Raw genomic sequence first — 26,790 nt, 5'->3', positions numbered from 1 at the left:
TTTTTTTTTTTTACAGATTTTTTATTTGACAGAGATTGAGAACAAGCAGGGGGAGTGGCGGGCAGAAGGAGAAGCAGGCTCCTCGCTGAGCAAAGAGATGATGAGGGGCTGATGAGGGGCTTGATGGATCCCAGCACCCTAGGGTCGTGACCCAAGCCAGAGGCAGATGCTGAACTGAGCCACCCAGGAGCGCCTCCCTTGGCCATTTCTTTTTTTAAAGATTTTATTTATTTGGGCAGCCCGGGTGGCTCAGCGGTTTAGTGCCTGCCTTCAGCCCAGGGCGTGGTCCTGGAGGCCCAGGATCGAGCCCCACGTCGAGCCCCACGTCGGGCTCCCTGCATGGGGCCCGCTTCTTCCTCTGCCAGTGTCTCTCATGAATAAATAAATAAAAGACAGGCAGGCAGAGAGGGAGAAGCGGGCTCCCTGTGGAGAGCCCTGTGCAGGATCCGATCCTGGCACCCCGGAATCACGCCCTGAGCCAAAGGCAGATGATCAGCCGCTGAGCCACCCAGGCGCCCCTCCCGTGGCCGTTCTATTCAACATTGCAACGCCAATGCCGGGCACCCTTTGCAGCTTCCCTTTCCTCCGTAGCACTTAGGAGCCCCGGAGCCACCGATGCTTTATTCACCACGCTGTACCCGCGACGCCGGAGCACGACCCGGGACGTGCAAGGTGTGGCGTGAACGAACGGCCGAAGGGAGCAGGCCCGGGCGTGGGGAGCTCGGCCGCTTCACCGCAGTCAGCGCCAGGCGGACGGGGACCCGCTGCAGGGAGGGACCAGCTAAGGCCCGGGAGCCGCCGCCGCCGCCGCCGCCGCCGCCGCCGCCGCCGCCAAGGTCGCCCCGAGGGCGCGGACGGCGGGGGGCGGGGCGGGGGGCGGGGCGAGGGCGGGGGGCGGGGGGCGGGGCGGGCGCCGCGCCTGCGCCATAAAGGCCGCCTTGCTCGGGGCCCCCGCCAGCCGCGCCGCCCGCCCCTCTTCCTCCCGCGAGCCGGTCGGAGCCCGTGCGCCCCGCTGCCCTCGCCATGGCCGCGCTCACCCAGAGCCCGCAGTTCCAGAAGCTGCAGAAGTGGCATCGCGAGCAGGGCTCTGACCTCAACCTGCGCCGCCTTTTCGAGGGGGACAAGGAACGCTTCAACCGCTTCAGGTGCGCGCCCCGGGGCGCAGGCGGGGCGGCGGGGCAGGCCGGCGGCGCGCTCGGGGGTCCCCGGGGCCCTGCGGGGGGAGGTCCCCGGCCGCCCCCGGCCACGCCTCGGGGCCCGGCCCAGGCCTCGGTTCGTCCTTGACGCCTCCTTGAAGGAGGTTCTGGGGGCCGCGCGCTCGCCGGAGGCTCGGAGCCCGGGCTGCTTAGTCACGAAGCGGGCTCCTCCGCGGGGCCGTCGCCCCCCCAACCCCCCATTTGAGAAGGGGCCCCCCCCGCGGCTGTGGGCAGGGCCCCCCCGCGGGTGCGATCGGGGTGCGCGGGCCTGCGGGGCTTGCGGGGAGGATGCAGATGTGGGGGCGTGAGTTCTGCGAAAGAGGCTCTGCGTGGAGACGGACGGCGACCAGGAAATGCAACGGGACCCGGTGGAGGAAATCTTGGCGCGGGGGGGGGGGGGGCAGGAATCTCGGGGTGCTCTGGGGACCGGCGCGGGGAGGTCTGCGGCTCCGGACTGGAAGGCCCCATGGCCAGCCCTGCCTTCCGAGGCCTTCCCCGAGAGTCGCCGCCGCCGGGTGGAAGCTCTGGGAGGGAATGAACGGTCCCCCCCCCCCCCGCCCCCAGGCCAGGCGGGAGCAGGGCCCCCGGGTTGTCTTCCCGGTTCTTGCAGAGAAATGGCTCCTCGGGAAGGGTCTGCGCCTCCCTTCCGTGACCATGGTCCGGGTCACTGTGCTGCTGCTGCTGCTGCAGGTCAGCCTGGGGGGCAGACGGTGACAGACACCACCGCTGTGCAGAGCAGCTGAGGCTTTTTTTGGGGCGTGGCTCAAGGAGGGTGTTTTTTTTTTTTTTTTTTTTTCCTGTCCGCAGCGCTGGTCAGGGAATAGGTTGGGGAGAGCTGGGGTGTGGTCATTGGCTTCTGCCGTCCTTTTGCAGCTTGAACCTGAACACCAACCATGGGCATATTCTGGTGGATTACTCCAAGAACCTTGTGACCGACACCGTGATGCAGATGCTGGTGGACCTGGTAATGTTGTGCCTTGAGGGGCTTGACCTGTGACCCATGGCTTGGCAGGCAAGCTGGCCTCCTGGGAGCCCCCGGGTGCTTGAGCAGCTTTATTTCCTCCTCTCAGTGAACCTCAGTTCGTGCCTCTGTGCCGACGTTTAAGGCTCTGGGCTCCTGCCCCCTGGCTCAGGATCGGAGCAGCCGCCCAGGGGCTCCTGCACAGACGGTGGGGGAGGGCACCAGGCTGCAGCCACCTGTCAGGCCCACTGGGTGCTGCATCCAGCCCAGAGCTTGGTGGCTTGGGCTCGTGGTCGCCAGTGTGGACAGGATCAAGCCTTAGTATCTCCTCTTCACAGGCCAAGTCCAGGGGTGTGGAGGCTGCCCGGGAGCGCATGTTCAGTGGCGAGAAGATCAACTTCACGGAGGTGAGCTGGCCTGGGGACAGCAGAATCTGCATACCCTCCAGGGCCTCTTCCTTCCCTCTGGGGTCCATCTGGCTGATAGCATCACACTGTGTCTTCACCACTCCTCTTAAGCAACATCTTTGCTTCACAAGGGGCACGAGAGCCTATTTCCTTGAGTGGGTTGCAGGGCGGCGGGTGGGGTGCATCGTCCCTGGGACTGGCTGTGTGGATCTGGTGAGCCCAGAATGGCTCCTGGGGTCTGCCTAGGGGGAGGACGTCTCCAGCCTGCAGGAAGGCAGCTTCTCCAGGCTACTCTGCTTTAGAGAACTTAACTCTGATCTGTCTTTGCTGTCAGTTTTATTAGTGAAGACAGGAATTTGGACATAAGCCCAGCTTCCTCAGTGGTAGGAGTCGGTAAGAAGCAGCGGGAAGGCCAGGGCTTGCGGGCCCTGTTCCTGATTGCTGTGGAAGCCTGGAGGTGTGATAATCACCCAGCGCTCAGAGTCTCTTCCTCACAGGGTTGGCATCCTCCTTTTACACACGAGGTAGCCGAGGCTCAGAGGGCAAGTCACTTATCTAAGACGTCGCATCTGTAAGAGACAGGTTTCACACTCAGCCTATCTCGCTGCTGGGCTAGGCTGAGCGAGGCTGCAGTCGAGGGCTTCCTGGAGGAGCGCGTTCTCCTATGGAACGTGAGGCAGGAGTGAGGTTGGGCAGGGGGTGGGCAGAGTGGCATGAAGCTCTCCCCCTTAGTGGGCCTCCGCTTAGTTTGGAGTCCAGACACCATCCCTTGCCTACCCACCTGGGCTCTTGAGACTTGTTTCCTTCAAGGGCCCTTCTGCTGGCTTCAGCTTGATGGGACTGTTGCTCTCACACGACGAGGCCAGCTTCTGGACACCTGTCACAGGCCTGTGGTTTCTGGCAGTTCGCATCATGGGGCTCATTGATGAGGGACATTTGAGTTGCCTGCTTTGCTCCACATCCAAGGGGCTGGGGGTGCTTTTTAGAAGGTGCCAGGTGTACTCTCCTGGAGAAGATGAGACTGCCCTTAATGAGCCCTGGTGCTCTGAAGCCATTTATTGTTTGTGTCTGCCCTGTAGTGTCACCATTCTCTGCCTTTGTTCACTCTGGTCCTCTTTTCTTGGCTTCTCATGCCCTGAACACCTAGGGGCCCCCTGGCCTTGTGCTGAGCTTCTCCTGGGCTCCCTCCCCTGTGGCTGTCAGCACAAAAGGCAGTGGCACGTGCCCTGCCTCCTGTAGGTCCTGGGGTGCCTGCCCCCTGCTCCCATAAGCACACGGTGGATTCTCAGTACCAGGTGTTGTTACCAGGCCTCGGGGCTGGTGGATCCAGCAGAGGAAGGGCTGACTCCCGACCCTCCCCGGCTGGCGTGGCTGCCCTGGGTGAGGGTCTTCCCACACTGACTGTCGTCTCCAGGATCGGGCGGTGCTGCATGTGGCCCTGCGGAACCGGTCAAACACACCCATTCTGGTGGATGGCAAGGATGTGATGCCGGAGGTCAACAGGGTCCTGGAGAAGATGAAGTCTTTCTGCCAGGTAAGCAGCTGTGCACTGGGCTTGCCCTCAGCTGTGCGTGTGCACGCCTTTGGGAATCTGAGCGCCTTGATGGGCCGCCCCTCCACTCCGCGTGGAGAGGACCCATGGCCTCACTGGAGGCGCTCTGTGTGATCGCCCCTTGTTCTGAGGGAATTTCCCTGCCCCTGAGGGGAGGGAACCTACGGCTGGCGGCCACAGAGCAACCTCCTTGCTGAACTCTAGACGCCCGTGGCTCGTGGGGAAAGTCTGGCCAGGGCAGTGATCCACCCAGAGTGGTGGGATAGTGGAGGAGAGACTTGCTTTTTCTGATCTATCTATCATCTATCTATCTATCTCTTTTGCTTTTTCTGATCTTTTTAGTGATCCACCCTCCTTTTCTAGGCTAGAGCTAAATAAAATTGATGTTTTAACATTTCCTTGATCATCCCCACAGCCAGCTCTCCAGAGGCAGCGTTTATAACAGCGTTTCCTGTGAAGTCTTCTGAAAGCTTCCTGTGCGTGTGCCATGCATACGTACATTGGTCTCTTTGAAACACATCTGCACACGTGTACGCACACGGGTTCATTATTACCTGCTCTTCTGTAGCTTGATTATACTTAGAAATAAGTAAGAAATGTCTGTGTGTCCATGTTGATGGATGCACTTAACTGTGCCCCCTTTTCCTGTTGGGGGGTGAGGGTGTAGGGGTTGCCTCAGAGACCAGCTATAGATTTCCCCACATCAACCACTGTTGCCTCAGTGTCTGTTGTCCCAGGGGTGATTCTGCAAGGGTTAGTGGACATCCTCAAGCGTAGGGTAGGGTACAGGGGTGATGTGTATGTGTGTGTGCGTGTTGTACGTATGGGCTCTGCATGCTCTGGGAGTGACATTCTGGGCTCTGATCAGCTTGTCCTTGAGAGCAGCGGCCCCCACCTGTGGCAGGTCCAAGTCGCGTTGCTCTGGCTAAGAGCCATTTCAGATGGCACTCAGATGGCAGGAGTGATCTGGCCATCAGTCTTGGAGCCCTGACAGCCAAGTGAGTGGGACTTCCAAGGAGAGGAAGGGTAGGCATCCCATTGGGAGTCTGGATTCCAGAACATCCCTTAACAGTGGTTGGTGCTTGTGATGGGCTCTGGATGTAGGGAAGGGCCTTTCTGGGCATCAGCGGTGAGTGGTGGAGCTAACGTGCGTCAGAAGCCCAGTGTTCTGTTCAGCGAGCATGTGCTCTTAGGTCTGCTGTGTGGAGAGTGTGGTCCTGGCCGTCTGGGAAGCTATTTCCAGGAAAGCCCTCCCTTACAGCTGGCTGCAGGATACCTGACTCAGACTGATGGGGTATTTATAGTTCAGAAAAAGCTACTGAGTGGCCGCAGTTGCACGTAAGGAGCACTCTCCATGGCTGGGCTCTTAGAAGTTTACCAAGGTTGGGTTGAGGATGTTCACCAGGATTTTAAGGATGGTGGCAAAAATCAAAAACAGCCTAAGCCTGGGGCGCCCCTCGGGCCCAGTTGTTGGAGCATATGACTCTTGATCTCAGGATCATGAGTTTGAGCCCCATGTTGGGTGTAGAGATTACCTAAAAGTCTTTTTTTTTTTTTTTTTTTAATTTTTATTTATTTATTTATTTATGATAGTCACAGAGAGAGAGAGAGGCAGAGACACAGGCAGAGGGAGGAGCAGGCTCCATGCATCAGGAGCCTGATGTGGGATTCGATCCCGGGTCTGCAGGATCGCGCCCTGGGCCAAAGGCAGGCGCCAAACCGCTGCGCCACCCAGGGATCCCCCCCCTTTTTTTTTTTTTTAAGATTTTATTTATTTATTCATGAGAGACAGAGAGAGAAGCAGAGACATAAGAAGAGGGAGGAGAAGCAGGCTTTATGCAGAGAGCCCCATGCAGGACTCCATCCCAAGACTCCGGGATCACGCTCTGAGCCGAATCAGACGCTCAACCACTGAGCCACCCAGGCGTCCCACTTAGAAATCTTTAAAAAATATTTATTTTTTAATTAAAAAAACAAACAGCATGAGTCCATTTATCAGAGGATTGATTAGTAAAATCAGTTTATGTTCATATGTTGTAGTCTCAGGTGCCACTAGGTATTAGGGAGCTGTGGTTACATTGACCTGCCGCGCTGTTCAGGATACGTTAAAAATGATAGTTGCAAACTGGCATGTCGTAAAACCCCATCTGGTCAAATAAAGGGTATGTATAATCTTATTAAAGACCTATAATTTTTCTTCTCTGGGATGCTTTATTGTAACAAAACTTGAATGGTGACGTTAAGGATTAAGAAGTGACCAACTTTATTTCTGCGTTGATGGAAAATTTCTCATGGCAATTAATTGCCTTATTAAAAAAAAAAAGTTGCTGCATGTAACTGGTTTGGGGAAAGATATATATACTAGTTTTCTGTCGATGTAGAATAAATTGCTCCAAAACTTAGCGTCTATAAGCAACAATCAACACTTCTGTGGATCAGGATTTGCAGTGGCTGTGCTGGCTGTTTCTGGCCTCAAAGGCTGTAGACAAGATTTTGGCCAAGGTTAGCATTCCCCTGAGGGCTCGATGGTTGGAGCCTGGAGGATCTGCGTCCAAGATGGCTCACTAGCAACTAGTGCTGGCATTTGGGAGGCTTTAGCTCCTTACCTTGTGGTCCTTTCTAGAGGCTGAGTGTCCTCCTAACAAGACAGCTGATTTCTCCAAATGAGTGATCCAAGAGAGAGCAAGACAGAGTGCCATAAGGTCCTTTATTACCTTGAGCTAGCACGAGAAATTACATCTGCCATTTCTGTAATACCCTGTGGGCTGTACAGGTCACTTCTGATCAAGGTAGGAGGGGACAGCACAAGGACACCAGTATAATGCCAAGAGGTGAGGACCACTGGGAACCAGCTTAGAAGCTGGCTACAGAGTCTGCCTTCAGGCTCCTAGTGATTCATGTTCCTTCCACGTGGAGAATGTCCTCCTCACCTTCTAAGGCCATATCCCTTTACAGTATCAGCCAGGAGACAAGAGTCTCATCACATAAATTCGGGAGAGGTATAGTAGTTGCATTTCCTTTTAAGACAACGCAAACACACTTCCTTTTGATGTGAAGACTTGTGAAGTAAACAATTTATTTACACAATTTATTGACATGCTGCATACCCAACACACAGCGGTGAGGTAGGCGTAGAGTAAATAACATAGGGAAACTCCTTTTCAAAATGAGGAGGGGAGGGAGGGACGCCTGGGTCAGCGGTTAAGCGTCTGCCTCCAGCTGGTGGCGTGATCCCAGGGTCCTGGGATTGAGTCCCACATCGGGGTCCCTGCGAGGAGCCTGCTTCTCCCTCTGCCTGTGTCTCTGCCTTTCTCTCTGTGTGTCTATCATGAATAAATAAATAAAATCTTTTTTTTTTTTAATTTTTTTTTTTTTTTAAATTTTTATTTATTTATGATAGTCACAGAGAGAGAGAGAGAGAGGCAGAGACACAGGCAGAGGGAGAAGCAGGCTCCATTCCCCGGGAGCCTGATGTGGGATTCGATCCTGGGTCTCCAGGATCGCGCCCTGGGCCAAAGGCAGGCGCCAAACCGCTGCGCCACCCAGGGATCCCATAAATAAATAAAATCTTAAAAAAAAAATGAGGGGAATGGGAGGAACACGAGAGTCATTGGTGTGAACACTTCTGAGATCCAGCAGGACATCTGTTGGCGGTTGCGTGGTTAGGAATCATTTCTCAAAGTTTTGGGCTTTGCCTTCATTCATTCTGAAAGGTAGTGTGTGCGGGCACCTGTGCAGTGTTCCCAGCCTGCTTCAGGCACAGACCAGTCCTAGTAGCTGGCATTTCACGTCTCTTGGTCTCTTACATGTCAGGTTCTGCTGGGAGTTCACCCTTGTTCTGCGAATTCTGAAGAGGTGGGGGTGACCCCTACTTTGCCAATGATGAAATAGAGTCTGGCTGGGGGTGAGCGTGGCAGGGATCTGCCAGTGTGGTCTCAGTAGGCCCCTGCGAGCACCTGGACGCTGGGCCTGAGGTATAGGGATGCTTTTGAGCAGCAGTTTATACTCGGGGCTTTGGGCTGACGCATCTCCTTGCTCTGTGCCAGCGCGTCCGCAGCGGTGAGTGGAAGGGGTACTCGGGCAAGCCCATCACGGACGTCATTAACATCGGCATTGGCGGCTCTGACCTGGTGAGGAGGACTCCCTTGGGATGGGGTGGGGGTCCAGCCCAGAGCCTTGGTTTTCCAGGGTGGGGCCTCTGTGGGGCCTGGAAGCTTGTGTTCTGATGCCCTGTCTCCCTCTCAGGGGCCCCTCATGGTGACTGAAGCCCTTAAGCCGTACTCTTCAGGAGGACCCCGGGTCTGGTTTGTCTCCAACATCGACGGGACCCACATTTCCAAAACCCTGGCCGCCCTGAACCCTGAGTCATCTCTGTTCATCATTGCCTCCAAGGTACAGGCCTCTGACCTGGCCTGGCTCCCCAGCCCAGTGCGTGTTGGGGGTGGGGACGGGGGCGGGGGAGGCTTTGCCACTGTCGGGGTGCCGGACCTCCTGAGCGCACCATGCTTTGTGGATCAGGTCCGCACAGCTGCCCTCAGGCTGTTCCTTGTCAGCCTTCTTGATGGAAGCCCTGATCAGTCAGTTAGAACCTTCATCCTAGGGCCACATCCTTTTATTTTATGGGATCTCTGCCCAGCCTGGAGCTGTTCTTGTCTTTCTGATGCATCTGTGCTTAATATCTGCTCCTTTCTGATCCCAGAGCCATGCCCAGAACAGTGTAAGGGTTTTGTTGTTATTTATGCCCTGTTACTTCACATCAGTGCACATAAAATATTCAGAATTCCAGCCTGGAAAAAAAAAAAAAAAAGAATTCCAGCCTGGGCTGAAGGGAGCCCCTGGCATGGCCACAACCCCTTTCCTGCAAGATACTCTGGCCTCTGATCTTTGGTGGAGGAGTGGGGTGCAAGTGGGGGTCGTGGCTTGTACTCGGATTCTTCTTCCTCTGGTTGTGAAATCCTGGAAATCACAGGATGATGGTACTGCTACTTCCAGGCCCCCACCCCCGGCTTTGTGGACAGGTGGGGGGAGGTTATATGGGGTGACTGTCCCTGGTTGTGATAAGCAGGCGCCCACATGGCCTCTGCCACTGAGCCCTGGCTCCAGGCCACCCTGACCCTGAGCTGGGGCCCGACTGCTGTACTTTCTGGCTGCAGACCTTTACCACCCAGGAGACCATTACAAATGCGGAGACGGCGAAGGAATGGTTTCTCCTGTCGGCCAAGGATGTGAGTGCTGGGGTGGGCAGTGGGCAGTGCGTGCCCTGGGAGGGGTGGGCGGGGGGGCACCCACCCACCTGAGTGGTCAAGCCTAATGCTGCAGCCCTGTCTCCTCCTGAAGTTGGCGGCAGGAGGCCACCTCTCTTGGCGCCTGTCCTTTCCAGTTAAGACATTCGGCTCTGCCGGTCCCAGACATGTCAGTTGTGCCAGAACCTGTTCTGACGTGCTGAAGGCACTTGAAGGTCCCCGGGCCCCGGAGGAGCCTCTTCCCCGGGCCACACCTACTTTACAAGGGAGGGATCCCGGGCCTTGTGTGCCTGTGAGGGAGGATGGGCTCTGACTCCTCTGTCCTCCTGACCTTGACAGGGGGCTCTTCTAACTGCCACAGGGCCAAGGACTGGGCATTGTCAGTCCCACCCAGGGCCTTGGTATAGAGATGGGAGGCTCCCTACCCTCGGGTGCCCCCCAGGATGGCTTGGTGTAACCTGGCTGTGTCTCTTGTAGCCTTCTGCAGTCGCGAAGCACTTTGTCGCCCTGTCTACCAACACGGTAAGTGCCCGTGTGGACTCCTGGACATCCTCCTGGAGGGCCCAGATCACGTCAAGGGCACAGCCTATCAGAATACTCAGGTCCGGTTGTGGTTCACGGGTCTGGGGATCTTGGCTCGGCTGATGGCCTAGAAGGATCTGTCGGCTGTGAGGGATGTGAGCTGCACACTGTCCTCTTTGCATCCTCCCATGAAATCTCTGCACCTCCAAGGAGGGATCCTGTTGGCTGTGTCCGCCTCGCAGGCCTAACTGATATCCAGAACATTCCACAGGCCTCTACTACCTTGCCACTGGCCTTGCCCCTCATGGGGTATATGGGGTAGGAGCTGGGGTGCATCCCATTTCTTACATGAGGAGGCTAGGCCCCAGCAAAGGATTTTTGCCCAGTGACCGCATGAGTCAGTGAGGCCGGGATGAGCACACGGTCTCCTGCCTGCCAGTTCGCAGTCCGCCGGGCCTGAGGCTGTGCGAGGGATGGGGTGGGGTAGAGGGGCGGGGTGCAGCTGCGAGCCCGGAGTAACAAACCTGGCAAGCTCTTGCTGTGTCGTGGGCTGTGTCAGAGCTGGAACCCCACTCAGGTTGTCCCGATCCACTCCCTCCCATCTCATCCAACCCCCGCCTCTGCCTCCAGTGCTGACCTGTCCACGGAGGGGAGACGGGAGGACATCTTACGGCTGGCTAACCTCACGACACTATCTGCCTCCTGCCAGGGCTCATGCTGGCTGGTAGGGCGTCTCCTCTTTAGGGACCGCACAAGGGGGTGCTGACCCTGTGTGCGTGGGGGACAGAGCCCCTGAGGGGTACGATTGGTTATCTCCTAAAGGCTTCCTGGGGTAGAGTCACCACCTCTCATATTGGAAGGGCTGGACTGGTGTCTTGGCTGTGTGACACCTGGCCTGGAGGTGGCTTCTGCTCTGCTCAGATTCCAGCCCTGGGCTCAGTCACCCATATGTTCTGGATAGGTCAGTGTCTGCACCCCGACAGGTCCAGGAGGTAGCTCCTGCAGGGCAGCCTGTGGGCCCGGGTCATTGCACTGGGTGTGTAGCCTCCCTCAGCAGGAGGGCTTCACAGGCCCCAGGCCGCTGCTGTTGCTAGTTGAGAGCCTCATATCCAGTTCTGGGGGTGGCAGCTGCTGGTTCCTGTCCTGGACTGACAGGCTGCTCCCTCCTTGCCCCCATCTGTCCATAGCCTGGACAGTGTGACACCTGGCACCCTGGAGCTCCTGTTCTCGTCCAGCTAACATAGGTTTTCTTGCTTCTCTGCCTTTGCCCCTTTTAGACCAAAGTGAAGGAGTTTGGGATTGACCCTCAAAACATGTTCGAGTTCTGGGATGTAAGTAAAAGCACTTCCTTGCGCTGGGTGAATTATGTGTCCTATGTCAAGGCATGACCACCGTGCCACAGATGAGGGGCCTGCGAGGTCAGGTCAACATTTATTGAGTACCTGCTGCATGTCTGGCTCTGGGAAGGGCTTAGAGGTCAGGATGAGGGCTCCATTTCCACCGCGGGCGGGCTGAGCTTGCAGGGCCAGGCTAACACTCCCCTGGGTGCCTGCCCAGCAGCACCCACTGTGGGGTAACTGGAGCCACCCCTACCCGCCTTCACTAAACTGAGGTTGTGAGTTATTCTCAGCGATGACCTTTCTCCGAACTGCCGCCTCAGTCTGTAAAGGCCAAGGGGCAGGGTGAGGCAGGAGGTGTGACGGGGCAGGCCCGGTCAGGAGCAGCTGGAAGGTGGCAGAGAGGAGGCGCCAGGCCTGGGGCCTGCATGGGCCCTTGTCAGGCGTCTCGCAGAGCAAACCGTGCCTGAGTGGCCGAGCTGCAGGCTGGTCTAGCGGCGGGTGGTCGCGGACTCCTCTCTGCTCCAGCCACAGCTGGTGCCAAGCAGCGAGCAGGACCTTTGCTTGCGGCTTGCCTGAGCATGGCCCTGGTGGGAGAAGGGCTCCGGCTGTGGGATGCAGGGAACGCTTGGGGCGCGAGCTGTGGTGTGGGGGCAGTGGGCGCTAATCTAACACGTGACACTGGCAGGTGCAGCTACGAGGGCATCGTCCAGTTGGGGGCGTTCCCATTGGGGCTGTTTCCAGGCTTTTAGACTGGAAGCTGTTTGCTCGGTGGTGGTACCGGCAGCTGGAATCGCCTTTGAAAACCCTAAAGGCCCTGGAGTCTGGGAGAAAATAAAGCCCTAACGCCCTGAGGCATCTGTTGTGTGTAATGAGTTAACTTCTTTCTAGAATGGGACTAATTATGTACCATCCTTGGAAGAATTGAGAAGTCACTCAAATCATTTTCTGCGTCCTGTGGCTCAGATGAGGAACCCTGGTCGAGAGAGATTGGGCAGCTTCTAACAAATGTTGCATGTCTCAAAGTAGGAAAGGCACCTTCTACCTCTTTTCTGGGATCTGGAGCCTCGACAGTGGGTGGTCAGGGATGAGGGGGGTCTCCTGTTAGCCAAAACCTGGTGTAGGTTTTCACTGCCCGTAACTGCCCAGCATGCCGACATGATGGGGGGGTGTGCGGCTTAGGGTGAGGCCTAGGCTTCCCAGGTAAGGCCTGGGAATGACAGTTGGGCACAGGAACATGGGGCTGGGCCCGGGGAGTGAGGCCTGAGTGGCTGAGGTGGCCTCCGTGACAGCCTCCCGGGCTGGGCATACCCACATATGCAGTGGCTGGAAGGAGGACCTGTCTGGGTCACTAAGGATGTGTATATTGTTTTAAATCAAGAAGGTGACATCTGAAGAGCCAGGGGCAGGTGAAATTTCTGGAGCTAGTATCTCTCAGGTGAGATGGAGGGTCAGGACAGACATAGGGATGTTGTGGTGGCTCTGAGGTAAGATGAGACGTGGCCAGTCTGGCACGGGGACATATAAGTGGTGAGGTTTGGTCAGTTATGGTCATTCATGGGGTAGCTTCGTGTCAGGATCAAGCAGAGATCTGATGGTGAATTGTGGGGGTTCTCGGGGTCAGCCAGAGCTAGCAGTCACTGGAGAGCTAACATTGGCTGGTGGGGTCTGAAGAGGAGCCAAGGTAGGTACAAGTGAGTTCCGAGGAGGAGCCAAGACAGGTAAAGGTACTGATGAGGGCTGTGAATTCTGGAAGACACAGGTATTTCGAGATGGTTCTATCAAGTAAGGCCTGTGGAGCCAGAGTCCTGTATAGAGACTAACCTGGATCTGGGAGTTGGAAGTCTCTGGTGTGGGACAGGTGCTTACATCGGGGTCTGTCCGACTGGTTCTGCAAAGTATCAGGTAATGGGTGTCTGATCACAGGTGAGGTGATTAAAACTCAGAATTAGGCAAACCTAGGTAAGTCCCCTGAGCCGTGTCAGCAACCTGGCTCTTGGCATCCTGACCAGGTGTGATAAGCAAAGCTCCAGGGTTGCAGAGGCCTCTGAGGACCCACAACCAGCCCAAGGTTCTGGCACCGGGTTCCGGCTGGGGTGGGGCCCAAGGGGCCCGGATGAGTGAAAAGTAGGAATATGCTGAGTTACAAAAAGGTGAGGAGTAGGGAATGGGGGCAGGTGAAGGACTGAAGCCACGTTGGTAAGATGTGGTCTGAGAGGCTCAGAGTAGATAAAAGCTTAGAGAATCACGTCTGCAGGGTGAGATGTCCGAGGCCCAAGTCTCTCAGCACCAAGAGGTTCCCACCAGTTTTCCCTCAGGTTGAGGTAAGCAGCCAGGAGTGTCTGGCCTGAGGGGAGTGTCTGTTCAGGCTAGGTTTGGACAGTGGAGTCCGCCAGCGGTGGCCTGTAGGATCTTGTCTGAGGTCCTGAGGTCCTAGGAGCTGGAATCAGACATAGTGTTTATAACTAGGTTTCTTAGGGAGACCTGAGGAGCCAAGATGAGGCACGCACATGTAGAAGGGGGTTGTTCAGGTTAGGACACTGGAGCCGAGAAGGGCAGACATAGCAGAGTCTGACAAGTGAGGACTAGAAATACATGATTGGGTCCAGGTGAGAACTGTGTCCTCAGGTGACATCTAGCGGTTCTGGTGATGCCAGGTTGATCCTGGAGGTGGTCCTGGGTCCTCTGGGGAAAGACTGAAAAGCTGGAGTGATGGGAAACCGCATGCACCTGGAAGGTGTATGTCTGGCTTAGGTATGTAGAACACAGATCTGTCAGGTGGGGTTTGAGGGGTGAGGTGAAATTCAGGTTTGTACTTTTGGGTCTTAAACAGGTAAGGTCTAAATTGCTAAGGTCAGGCTCTGGTTTGTATTCTGAACCCGAGGAGCTGAGATGGGTAGAGCTGAGTGTTTCAGGTAACATCTATGAAACCAAGGGTGAGCATAGGTAAGTTGACCTGAAGAGCCCTGGTTAGGTTCATTCAACTTTGTCTCACCGTTGAGTTTAGATATAGGTAGGTAGACCAGATCTGTCAGGTAAGGCCTAAGGAGGCAGATCTAGAAAGAACTCTATCTCTTAGATGATCTCTGAGGATCTGAAGTGAAATCAGGAGAGGGCTCAGTCCCTCAGGTGAGATCTCAGGAGCCTGTATTGAGTACAAGTGACTAGATCTGGATCTCTAGATTAAGGTCAAGGTACGCAGATAGAACTGCATCTCTACATATCTTGTAGAGCTGTCTTGCAAGGCGGATGAGTTGTGGTCAGGTACAGGTATATGGAATTGAGTTTCTCAGGTAAGGTCTACGGAGTCTGTATCTGGTAGGAGTTTATATTCTTGGGGCTGCCAGTATGAGTTAAGCCCAGGTGAGTACAGCAGGGTTTGTCAGGTAAGGTCTATGGAGCCAAGATCAGGGATGTTCATAACACTAGGTATGTCCAATGAGATCTAAAAAGTCATAGTTGAGCCCAAGTAGGAGCCGAACTTGGATGAGATGTAAGCAACTGCGAGGAGATACAGGTAACCAGAACTAGCCTATTATGTATAGTGTCAGGAGCCAGGAGCAAGCACAGGTAGGTAGATCTGGCCTGCCAGGTGTAGTCTGAGGAGTCAGCGTCAAACACAGGTAGGCAGAACTGGCTCACAAAGTATGGTCTGAGAAGCCAGAGTCAAGCACAGGTAAGTAGAACTGGCCCACCAGGTATGATCTGAGGAACCAGGGTCAAGCATAGGTAGGTCTGAGGAGCTAGGGTCAAGGATGGGTAAGTAGAACTGGCTCACCAGATAAGGTCTGAAGAACCAAGGTCAAGCACAGGTAGGTAGATCTGGCCTGCCAGGTGTGGCAGGAGAGGCCAGGGTGAAACACAGGTAGGTAGAACTCGCCCACCAGGTGAAGTCTGAAGAAGCAAGGTCAAGCACAGACAGGTAGGCAGAGCTGGCCTGACAGGTGAGGTCGGAGGAGCCAGGGTCAAGCACAGGTAGGTACAACTGGCCCATCAGGAAAGGTCTGAGGAGCTATGGTCAAGCACAGGTAGGTAGATCTGGCCTGCCAGGGGTGGTTGGAAGAGCTAGGGTCAAGCACAGGTAGGCAGAGCTGGCCTCGGTAAGGTCTGATGACCCAGTGTTAAGCACAGGTAGGTAGAACTGGCTCACCAGATAAGATCTGAAGAACCAAGGTCAAGCACAGGTAGGTAGATCTGGCCTGCCAGGTGTGGTTGGAGGAGCCAGGGTCAAGCACAGGTAGGTAGAACTTGCCCACCAAGTGAAGTCTGAAGAAGCAAGGTCAAGCACAGGTAGGCAGAGTTGGCCTGATAAGTGAGGTCGGAGGAACCGGGGTCAAGCATAGGTGGGTACAACTGGCCCACCAGGTGAGGCCTGAGGAGCCAGGGTCAAGTACAGGTAGGTAGAACTGACCTGTCTGTGAAGGCTGAGGAGCCAGGGTCGAGCACAGGTAGGTGGATCTGGCTCACTAGATAAGGTCTGAAGAGCCAAGGTTAAGAACAGGTAGGCAGAGCTGGCATGGGTAAGGTCTGATGAACCAAGGTCAAGCATAGGTAGGTAGAACTGGCCTGCCAGGTACGGTCTGAGGAGCCAATATACAGCACAGGGAGGCAGAGCTGGTCTGCCAGGTAAGGTCTGAGGAACCAGGGTCAAGCACAGGTAGGTAGAATTGGACCACAAGGTATGATCCGAGGAACCAGGGTCAAGCATAGGTAGGTAGAGGTGGCCCACCAGGTGAGGCCTGAGGAACCAGAGTCAAGCACAGGTAGGTAGAACTAACCCACCAAGTGTGGTCTGAGGAGCCAAGATCAAGCACAGGTAGGCATATCTGGCTTGCCAAAGGAGGTCTGAGGAGCCAGGGTCAAGCGCAGGTAGGTAGAACTAGCCTATCAGGTGAAGTCTGAGGAACTGAAATCAGCACAGGTAGGCATCTGGCTTGCTAGGTGAGGTCTGAGGAACCACAGTCAAGCACAGGTAGGTAGAACTGGCTTACCAGGTAAGGTCTGAAGAGCCAAGGTCAAGCACAGGTGGGTAGATCTGGCCTGCCAGGTGAGGTCTGAGGAACCCGAATCAAGGACAGGTACGTAGAACTGGACTGTCAGGTATGATGTGAGTAGCCAAAGTCAAGCATAGGTAAGTGAATTAGCCTATCAGGTAAAGTCTGAGGAACTGGAGTCAAGTACAAGTAGGAAGATTTGGCTTTCCTGGTGAGCTCTGAGGAACCAGGGTCAAGAACAGATGGGTAGAACTGGCCCACCAGATGGGATCTGAGGAGCCAGGGTCGAGCACCGGTAGGTAGAACTGGTCTGTCAGGTGAAGGCTGAGGAGCCAAGTTCAAGCACAGGTAGGTGGTTCTGGTTTGCCAGGTGAGGCATGAGGAGCCAGGGTCAGGCACAGGTAGGTAGAACTGGCTTATCAGGTAAAGTCTGAGGAACTGAGGTCAAGCACAGGTAGGCAGATCTGGCTTTCAGGTGAGGTCTGAGGAACCAGGGTTAATCACAGGTAGGTAGAACTGGCCCACCAGATGTGGTCTGAGGAGCCAGGGTCAAGCACAGGTAGGTAGAACTGGCCTGTCAGGTAAAGTCTGAGGAGCCAAGGTCGAGCATAGGTCAGTGGATCTGGCTTGCTAGGTGCGGTCTGAGGGGCCGGGGTCAAGTACAGGTAGGTAGAACTGGCCTGTCAGGTGAAGTCTGAGGAGCCAAGATCGAGCATAGGTAGGTGGATCTGGCTTGCTAGGTGCGGTCTGAGGAGCCAGGATCAAGCACAGGTACTTAGAACTGATCAGTCAGGTAAAGGCTGAGGAACCACGGTCAAGCACAGGTAGGCAGAACTAGATGGCCAAGTGTGGTCTGAGGAACCAAAGTACAGGTGGGAGGACTTGGTCTATCAGTGTATCTCTCAGGAGAATTGGTCTATCAGGAGCCAGGGTCAAGCATGCATAGGTGAATTGGCCTGTCAGGTAACGTCTGAGGAACTGGGGTCAAGCACAGGTAAGCAGATCTGGCTTGCCAGGGGTGGTGTACCTACAGGTAGGTAGAACTGGCCCACCAGGTATGGTCTGAGTAGCCAAGGTCAAGCACAGGTAGGCAGAACTGTCCCAGTAGGTATGGTTAGAGGAGCTGGAGTCAGAGACAGGTAGGTAGCTGTGGCTAGCCAGGTATGGTCTCTGGACCCAGGATCAAGCACAGGTAGGTAGAAGTAGCCCTCCAGGTATGGTCTGTGGACCCAGGGTCAAGCACAGGTAGGTAGGAGTAGCCCTCCAGGTATGGTCTGTGGACCCAGGGTCAAGCACAGGTAGGTAGGAGTAGCCCTCCAGGTATGGTCTGTGGACCCAGGGTCAAGCACAGGTAGGTAGGAGTAGCCCTGCAGGTATGGTCTGTGGACCCAGGGTCAAGCGCAGGTAGGTAGGAGTAGCCCTCCAGGTATGGTCTGTGGACCCAGGGTCAAGCGCAGGTAGGTAGAAATGGCCCAGCAGATAGGATCTGAGGAGCTAAGGTAAGGCACAGGTAGGTAGAACTGGCCTTCCAGGTGAGGCCTGAGGAGCCAGGGTCAAGCACAGGTAGGTGGAATTCGCCTGCTAGGTACAGCATGAGGAGCCAGGGTCCCGTGTCGGCAGGTAGCGCTGGCCCCCCAACTGCACCATGAGGAGCCACAGGCCTGTACGGTGGGCAGCACTGCCCGGCCAGGTGTGGGCCCAGGACCCAGGGTCAAGCAGAGGCAGGTGGAGTTGGCCTCGCAGATGTGCTCCGAGGCGCCAGGGTCAGAGGCCAGGAGGCACCTGGCCAAGCGTAATGGAGAGACCTGAGGGGTTAGGGTTGAGGTAGGGAAGTGAGGTGTAGCGCAGAGGCCGAGCGGGCTGCCGGGTGGTCTGAGGAGGCCTGACGCAGGTGGATTGGCTTTTAGGTGTTGGATTCAGGCAAAGGCACGTGCGCTTGGACCTCTGTGGTTAGGCCTGGGCGGGGCGAGCCCCCGCAGCACTGGGGTCTTCAGTGGGCAGACCCTGTGGGCTCAGAGGAGGCCTGTGAGGCCTAAGCTCGACGTGACGCCGTGGCTCTCGGGCACGGCCTTTGGAGCCAGAGATCCCTACCTGGGTCTTGTTGGCGAAGTCCCTGGAACATGGTTCTGCTCAGGTGCGCTGACCCAGGTCTTAGGGTTGAGAGGGGAGGCTTGGAGAGCCGGTTCGCCCCAGGGTGGGAGAAGCACATTGCCGCGGGGTCGGGGGTCTCTAGGGCACAGGTGCGGAGGTACTTGTGTCGCGGAGCTGAGGCCGCCCAGCGAGGTGCCGGTGCCAGGTCAGGCAGCGGCGGGTAGCGTTGATCCGTCGGCAAGACGGGAGGAGCCACGTCAGACTGGCGAAGAGCTGCCTTTCTCAGGTGAGGGCTGGGGCTGAGGTCGGGCCTGTCAGCGCTGGGTCTCTCCGGAAGGTGTGCGGAGTCTGAGCGGGGCTCGGTGGGGGCGGGGGGGCCTGGGTGTGTCGGTTGAGGTGTGAGGAGTCGGGTCAGGTACAGACAGGTCTGCGGAGCCCGGGGCATCCCAAGCCGTGAGGAGCCCGCCCTTGACAGGCGTGTGACCCCGCAGGCAGGTCCTGGAGGACACGGGGAGGCAGAGCTGACCTCGCAGGCGAAGCCCTCCGTGTCGGCTTTGTCGGGAGTCCAGGAACGTAGAGTCACGTGGGGTGTATAAGTGGGGCCTTCGGTGGGTTCTGTCCCTGGGTTCAGGTACAGGTTGGCATCCCTGGGCTTGTTGGGTGAAATGAATAGGTAACGCTCTAGCCCAGGCACGCGTAACGGGTGTGGCGGGGCAGGGGCCTGGGTGGCAGGGCCAGGCGTGGGCTGTCCGCAAGGGAAGGCCCCAGTCCTCGTAGGCACGTGGACCGGGGCCCGCCTGGGGAGGCCTCGAGAACCCTTAGGATCACGTGAGACAGTGCCTTAGGCCGGAGCTGCTCAGTACCCTGGTCAGGCGTGACAGGCGGAGCCCCTGGTTGTGCAGAGGCCTGGGACCCTGTCGCCGGGCCGACGTGTGGTCTGTGGCACGGGGTCTGGGTGGCAGACGGTCTGAGTCACTGAGGTGAGGAGGAAAGGAGGTTATAACCGGTGAAAGTGAGGCCCGGAATGCCGGGCAGACTGAGGAGCCACGTCTCTCCAGGGGGGATCTGAAAGGGCCGCCGCTGGTCGAGGGAGTTCTGGAGGCCGTGTCTGTGGGTGGGGGCCTCAGGCTCAGGTGAGACGCCGCCATTGCTGGGCTTCCCAGAGTGAAGTCTAAGGACCTGGGTGCAGCCAGAGTCAGCTTGCCAGTCCAGTTTCTAGAACTGAGTCTGTTTGGTGAGACCTGCGAGCCTATGTCAGGCTCCTGGGACTGCGTCTGTGTGGTAAGGTCCCCCCACACCTGGACTCCTTCCAGGTGAAGGGCCCCGCCATTCATCTCCTGCCCCCAGCCAGAAACCTCTGGGCCACACTTCGTTCTCTCGTTCTTTCCCTTCATCCTGTCTGCCTGAAGCTCCGGAGTCCGTCGTCCGCCTTCCCCGTCCAGGGTAGCCTCGTGTTCCTGATGACCCCTGGGGCTCCCTGCCTCGTTCTCCAGCATTGCCTCCCAGCTCCTCCTCCTTCCTTCATCTGGAATGTGCTGTGGTTCCTCTTGCCCAACCTGCCTCAATGGGCTTCTGGTAGAGAATGAAGCCCTAATGCCCCAAGATCGGCCTCTCTTCCCGGCTTCTGGGAGGGCAGTGACTTGGAGCCTCCTTGGGAGAATTTCAATTCGCTTCTTGAAGCCACTTAAAGCATTTTCTGGGGGGCCTCATCCTCTCGCTATTGAGAAAGGCTGCTCTTGCCGCAGGACGTGCGCCCGTGCTGTGCTGGCTCTAGGATGCTCCCCCCCCCCCCCCCCATGCTTTCCTGGGAGCGGCCGCTCGTTCTTGAGATCCGCGCTCCAGCACTCCTCGGGGTCGCTTCGGGGTCGCTTTGCCATTGAGCGCACTGCCGCAGTGCCTTTCTCCCAAGCCCCGAATCTCACTCCACGTTTATTGGCACGATTACTTCACTTACGTGTCTGGGGGGCGCCCGTGGGCTGCCTGCTGCCGCCTGTGCTGGGAATGTGGTAGGTGCCCCGTAAGAAGCCGTTAGGAGCCCAGGAATGGATTTCTGAGGATGTAGGTGACACGGAGTAGAGTCTGCAAGTGTGACGAGGTACGTCTTGGGGCTGAGGCTGAGAAGACCTATCAGGTCTGAGCCCTGGGCCTGTCGCTGGCCTGAGAGGCACTGGGTCTGTCAGTGTCAGAAGGGGCAAGGCCAAGCCCAGCTATGTTGGTACCTGAGGAGGCAGGGACCCAGGTAGGAGGTGCCGGAGCTTTCATCGTTGGAGGAAGTGTGCTTGCGCACAGGTATGGGGCATTGGGTCCGGGAGTCTGAGGATGCAGAGCCTGGCACGGGTGGATTCTGACCTGTTAGTGTCCAGGTAGGTGGGCCAGGCACAGGTGCAAGAGGCTGCATATAGGTATGAGGTACTAGGTCTGTCAGGGTCTGAGGAGGTGGGGCCTGGCACAAGTATGAGCCATCAGGTCTGTCAGTGTCCCACAGAGCCACAACCAAACACAGGTATGAGGTACTGGGTCTGTCAGTATTTGAAGATGCTTCGGCACAGGTATGAAGCACTGGATCTATCAGTGTCTGAGGGGGCTGGACCTGGCAAGGTATGAGATGCTGGTCTGTTGGTGTCTGAGGAAGTGGATCCTGGTACCAGGTATGAAGCACTGGGTCTGTTTCTGAGGAAACTCAGCCTGGCACAGGTATGAGGTAGTAGGTCTGTCGGTGTCTGAAGAAATGGGGCTTGGCACAGGTATGAGGCACTGGGTCTGTTTCTGAGGAAACTCAGCCTGGCACAGGTATGAGGTAGTAGGTCTGTCGGTGTCTGAAGAAATGGGGCCTGGCACAGGTATGAGGCACTGGGTCTGTCTGAGGAGGAGGCCAGGCCTGGTGCAGGTATGAGGCATTGGGTCTGTCTGTCTGTCTGTCTGAGGAGGAGGCCAGGCCTGATACAGGTCTGAGGCACTGGGTCTGTCTGAGGGCAGGCGAGGCCTGGCACAGGTATGAGGCGCGCTGGGTCGGAGGAGGACATCAGACCTGGTGTGGGTATGAGGCACTGGTCTGTCTGTTTGAGGAGAAGACCGGGCCTGGCACAGGTATGAGGTCCTCGGTCTATGTGTCTGAGGAGGAATCTGGGCCTGGCACAGGTATGAGGCGCTGGGTCTGTCTGTCAGAGGAGGAGCCTGGGCCTGGTGCAAGTATGAGGCATTGGGTCTGTATGTCTGAGGAGAAGGCCGGGCCTGGCACAGGTATGAGGTGCTGGGTCTGAGGAGGAGGTCAGACGTGGCATGCGTATGAGGCACTGGGTCTATCTGTCTGAGGAGAAGGCTGGCCCTGGCACAGGTATGAGGCACTCGGTCTATGTGTGTGAGGAGGAGCCTGGGCCTGGCGCAAGTATGAGGCGTTGGGTCTGTCTCAGGAGAAGGCTGGGCCTGGCACAGGTATGAGGCACTGGGTCTGTCTGTCTGTCTGAGGAGAAGGCCGGGCCTGGCACAGGTATGAGGCGCTCGGTCTATGTGTCTGAGGAGAAGGCCGGGCCTGGCGCAGGTATGAGGCACTGGGTCTGTCTGTCTGAGGAGAAGGCCGGGCCTGGCACAGGTATGAGGCGCTCGGTCTATGTGTCTGAGGAGAAGGCCGGGCCTGGCGCAAGTATGAGGCGTTGGGTCTGTCTGAGGAGAAGGCCGGGCCTGGCACAGGTATGAGGCGCTCGGTCTATGTGTCTGAGGAGAAGGCCGGGCCTGGCGCAGGTATGAGGCACTGGGTCTGTCTGTCTGAGGAGAAGGCCGGGCCTGGCACAGGTATGAGGCGCTCGGTCTATGTGTCTGAGGAGAAGGCCAGGCCTGGCGCAGGTATGAGGCGCTGGGTCTGTGTGTCTGTCTGTCTGTCTGAGGAGACAAGGCCAGCCATGGTAAGGTCTTCAGTTGAGTCTTGTGGCTCTGATCGGTCCCCGTAGCCTCCCTGTTGGTCAGCACAGAGTTGCCAGCGCCTGGCCTGCTGTCTTGCTTCCCAGAGGTGGGTTGGGCCCAGGCCCTCCATGCTGCACCTGTGGAAGAGCACTGCTCCCGGGGGCAAGTTTTGTGGCAGGAGGGAGGGGGGCGGGGTGTGCCGACCCTTCTTCAGCACCTTTTCCTGTCTCTCCTAGTGGGTGGGAGGACGCTACTCGCTGTGGTCAGCCATTGGACTCTCCATTGCACTGCACGTGGGTGAGTGTGTTTCGGTCTTTGGGAGACCGTGCTGTAGTCTACGGTCGGGTGGGCGGCTCCTGTCCCTGAACACCTTTCTGACCCCATAGGCCGCCGGCCTCTCCGCCCTTGGCTGGATCATTTCTTTCAGGTCAGGAGGGCAGGCCTGACTTTTCTCTGGGGTTCGCAGATTGGTCTGTCTCTCTACCCCTCCCAGCTGCTGTCCTGTTGTTCCCACGGTAGGTGAGGTTAGATCTGCCTTTGCGTCAGGGCCGACTCTGGTTAGAGAGGCTTTCTGTAGGCCCAAGTCTTCCCAGGTCCTGTTTCTTCTGGCCGCACATCAGCCTCTCCGTGGTTCCAGAAGAAGCTGTGTCCACTGCCACGAGGGCACTAGGCATGACCGTTTCTGTTGATGCTGCTTTTGTGTCGCAGGATTTGACAACTTCGAGCAGCTGCTCTCAGGGGCTCACTGGATGGTAAGTGCTGAGGCTTACGCTCTCTGCCAGACACTTGGTTGGTCCAGCTCCCCCCTTCCTTCCCTCCCGGGCAGCTGCTCAGCTCCCACCTACGCTGCTGTGGTTTTAGGACCAGCACTTCCGTACGACGCCCCTGGAGAAGAACGCCCCTGTCCTGCTGGCTCTGCTGGGCATCTGGTACATCAACTGCTTTGGGTGTGAGACGCAGGCCATGCTGCCCTACGACCAGTACCTGCACCGCTTTGCTGCCTACTTCCAGCAGGTACCAGCTGCTGGGCCCGGCCTTGGAGCCAGCCTGTGGGGGGTCTGGGAGCCCCAGGAGCCCAGGTGCCCGGCTTCCTGTCCCTCTAGTGGCTTTTCCCCCGACTTGGGCATGGCCAAGGCCCACTTTCGTTCCCAGTCTCAGGGTGGGTCTCCGTTCCCAGGATCTGTTTGATGCGTGTTAGCGGAGGTTGACTAACGGGAGGGGCATGACTGGTTATGGTGGTGGGCGGTGAGGCCCTGGCTTGGCTCAGCCTGGGTCATTGCTGGGTCATTTCTTCCTTGGCCACCATTCTGTGTGCCTGTGGTAGGGCAGGGCCACCAGCTGGCACCCCTGGGGCTTGTACTGCCTTTGTCCCTCCAGAGAGGCAAATTCACAGCCAGTCTGTGGTGCCTCTTTGAGCTACTCCTGCCCTCTGCACCCCTTCAAATCTTCAGAACCCCTGGGGACCAAGCAGCCCCTCTCTTAGTCCAGATTCTGTTTCAGGCAGCCCTTCCCCATATGTCCCTGGTTTCTTTAGCACGACCCTAGTTTTGCCCTGCAGCCCTTGGGCAGGCACAGCGGACTTGCACCAACACCTGAAGGTGACAGAAGAGGGGGCCAGGGCTCCCCACAGCCCAGCATCTTGTTGGCGGGACAGACTTCAGAGGCTGTACACCCTGGACCCCAGCCAGCCTTTCCCTTGAGACATCAGTTAAAGAGGGGCACCTGGCTGGCTCGGTCAGAAGAGCAGGCGACTCTTGATCTCAGGGTCATGAGTTCGAGCCCCACATGAGGTGTAAAGATTACTTAAATAAATAAACTTAGAAAAAAGATATCAGTTAAAGATACTGTGACTGATTTCTGCTCTTAGGGAGGTTCTCCTCAGACCTCCATATCCACCTTCTGGCCATGGGTCCTTCCTGCAGTGGCCTAAGCCAGAAAGCGACAAGCCTGTGTCCTCACAGGTGAGGGGAGATAAAAGGGTCATGCCTGTGGACACCCCCAGGGCAGGGGGCAGGTACGCTTGGTGCATCCTAGGCAGGATTTGGACACGGTGCATGAAGCAAAGCAGGACTTACAGATAGAGGCCTGGGCTTCTGTCCCTGTTCCAGGGTGACATGGAGTCCAACGGGAAGTACATCACCAAGTCCGGCACTCGTGTGGACCACCAGACGGGCCCCATCGTGTGGGGGGAGCCAGGGACCAATGGCCAGCACTGCCTTCTATCAGCTCATCCACCAAGGTAGGGCCCGTCTGGCCTGGGCAGGGGTGCTGCAGTGGACGTGGTGCGCTGCCCGCAGAGACTTTTCTCGCAGGTGGCTCCCATGGGCTGGGGTAGGCGCTTGGGTGACCACTGTGCCCTTTACAGGCACCAAGATGATACCCTGTGACTTCCTCATCCCGGTCCAGACCCAGCACCCGATAAGGAAGGGTTTGCATCACAAGGTAAGAGCCCGGTCCAGCCTCTCCTCACACTTTCTCACGCACATTACACACAGACTATTGAAGAGCCGATGCATTAGTCGGGAGCTAACACTAGTTATCTATTCTTGTGTAATAAATTGCACAGACTCAGTGGCTTAAAACAACACCCAATTTTTTTTTAAGATTACATTTATTTATTCATGAGAGACACAGATTGAGAGAGAGGCAGAGACACAGGTAGAGGGAGAAGCAGGCTCCATGCAGGGAGCCTGATGCGGGACTCGATCCCGGGACTTCAGGATCACATCCTGGGCTGAAGGCAGGCGCTAAACCGCTGAGCCACCCAGGGATCCCCAACAACACCCAATTTTTATCTTGGTTTCTGTGCGTCCAAAATCCAGCAGCCTCCACTGCATCTCTGCTGAGGGTAGGACCAAGGTCCAGTTTCCTTGATGGCAGCTGGGGGTCATTCTCGGTTTTGAGAAGCCTCCTTGGCCTGCGGTGCTCTCTAGCTTCGATTCTGTCCTGCCTCTTCTGTTGCATCTCTCTGACCGACTCATTTGTCATCTTCGTTGTGTCTAAGGGCACGTGATTGTATTAGGCCCACCTAAGGGCATGGAGCCATGATCGTGCTTACCACAGCAGCAAATGGGAAGTCGGTTGAGCATCCGACTCTTGGTTTGGGCTCGGGTCATGATCTCGGGGTATAAGATCGAGCCCCGAGTCAGGCTCTGCTCTGTGAGGTGTCTGCTTGGGATTTTCTCTCTCTCCCTCTCAAATAAATTCTTTAAAAAAGAAAAAGAAAAAGATAATGCTAATTTCTTAGCAGGGTCTTTGGCAAGTCATAGGTATTCCTTGAAGGGGAGTTACTGTTGTTACCTGCTTTGCTATGTCACCCGATGTGACTTGCTGTTGTCATCCCCCCCCCCACCTCCCCAGCTCCACTTGAACTCTACATGGGGGGCCAGCAGCCTGACCTAAGCTGGAACTAACCGCAGCTGGGAAGTCCTGCCCCTCTACCTGAAGCTCAGTCAGTACTTCCAAGTGGAACTGGGTGTCTCTCTTGTCAGATCCTCCTGGCCAACTTTTTGGCCCAAACTGAGGCCCTGATGAAGGGGAAGTCGACAGAGGAGGCCCGGAAGGAGCTGCAGGCCGCAGGAAAGAGTCCAGAGGACTTAGAGAAGCTGTTGCCACACAAGGTCAGCACTTCTCCTAAAGTGTCTTTGGATGGCATCCTGGCATTGGAAAGATAAAGTTATGGGGTCAGGGTAGGGATTTATGGCGTGCCTGGCCCCTCCTACGCGGTAAGAGGGACTGTCCCTACAGATCTGCATATCCCAGCCTCTGGGGCAGGGTGCACATCCCTTCTGAGGATTGGGGGATTCTGACTAACCAGGGGACATTCCTGGGTGTTTTCTGAAGGTCTTTGAAGGAAATCGCCCAACAAACTCTATTGTGTTCACCAAGCTCACGCCATTCATTCTGGGAGCCTTGATTGGTGAGTGAGCAGGGAAGGTCCTGGCCTGGGGTAGGTTGGATAAGGCTGGTCGAGCCCTAATGTGCCCCATCTGCCACCTCTATAGCCATGTACGAGCACAAGATCTTCGTTCAGGGTGTCATCTGGGACATCAACAGCTTTGACCAGTGGGGGTGAGTTGCTGCTCCTCAAGGGGAGGGTAGAGCATGCCTGTGGGTTGGCTTGTGGATTTCACTAGCAATGCTGGAACCTTCCTCTTACAATTCTTGTTCGTTGTCCTGGCAGGGTGGAGCTGGGAAAGCAGCTGGCCAAGAAAATTGAGCCTGAACTTGATGGCAGTAGCCCAGTCACCTCTCACGACTCTTCCACGAACGGGCTAATCAACTTCATCAAGCAGGAGCGTGAGGCCAGAAGCCAATAAACTCATGCCCGGCTGCAGTCCCTGTTGTAACTGGTCCTTGTCTCTCCTCACCAGAGATGCGCTGCACAGTCTTTCCCAGAGCACCCTCTGGTTGCGGGCTTGGAGCACAAGCCCTTTGGGGGAAGCCGGTCTGGAATTGCCACCCCTGCCCATCCATGTCCATGTGCCCTCTGTTTTACGATTGGCTGAAGTGTTCCAGTGCAGCTGATATTTCTGACCGTGTTCGCTTTGTTCGTGTACCAGATAGAAAAATAAAGATGCCACAAAGGAG

The 26,790-nt window shown here is 56.7% G+C and overlaps 1 protein-coding gene across 1 annotated transcript; it reads left to right on the top strand.

Moving 5' to 3' along the window:
- The first annotated feature begins 930 nt into the window (after positions 1-930).
- Positions 931-26,790, top strand: GPI (glucose-6-phosphate isomerase). Its single transcript, XM_025425179.3, is given in 19 exon segments — positions 931-1,145; positions 2,070-2,160; positions 2,496-2,564; positions 3,979-4,098; positions 8,163-8,246; positions 8,362-8,508; positions 9,270-9,341; positions 9,837-9,881; positions 11,159-11,212; positions 22,437-22,497; positions 22,909-22,952; positions 23,062-23,214; positions 24,309-24,413; positions 24,415-24,439; positions 24,566-24,642; positions 25,692-25,820; positions 26,044-26,119; positions 26,205-26,271; positions 26,384-26,790. Coding segments are annotated over 19 exon segments (1,677 nt in total). The 5' UTR covers positions 931-1,023; the 3' UTR covers positions 26,520-26,790.

This window comes from Canis lupus, chromosome 1, assembly GCF_003254725.2.
Source record: "Canis lupus dingo isolate Sandy chromosome 1, ASM325472v2, whole genome shotgun sequence".
Lineage (NCBI taxonomy): Eukaryota > Metazoa > Chordata > Mammalia > Carnivora > Canidae > Canis > Canis lupus.
The sequence above is the reverse complement of the archived record's forward strand: the minus strand, read 5'-3'. Positions and strand labels throughout refer to the sequence as shown.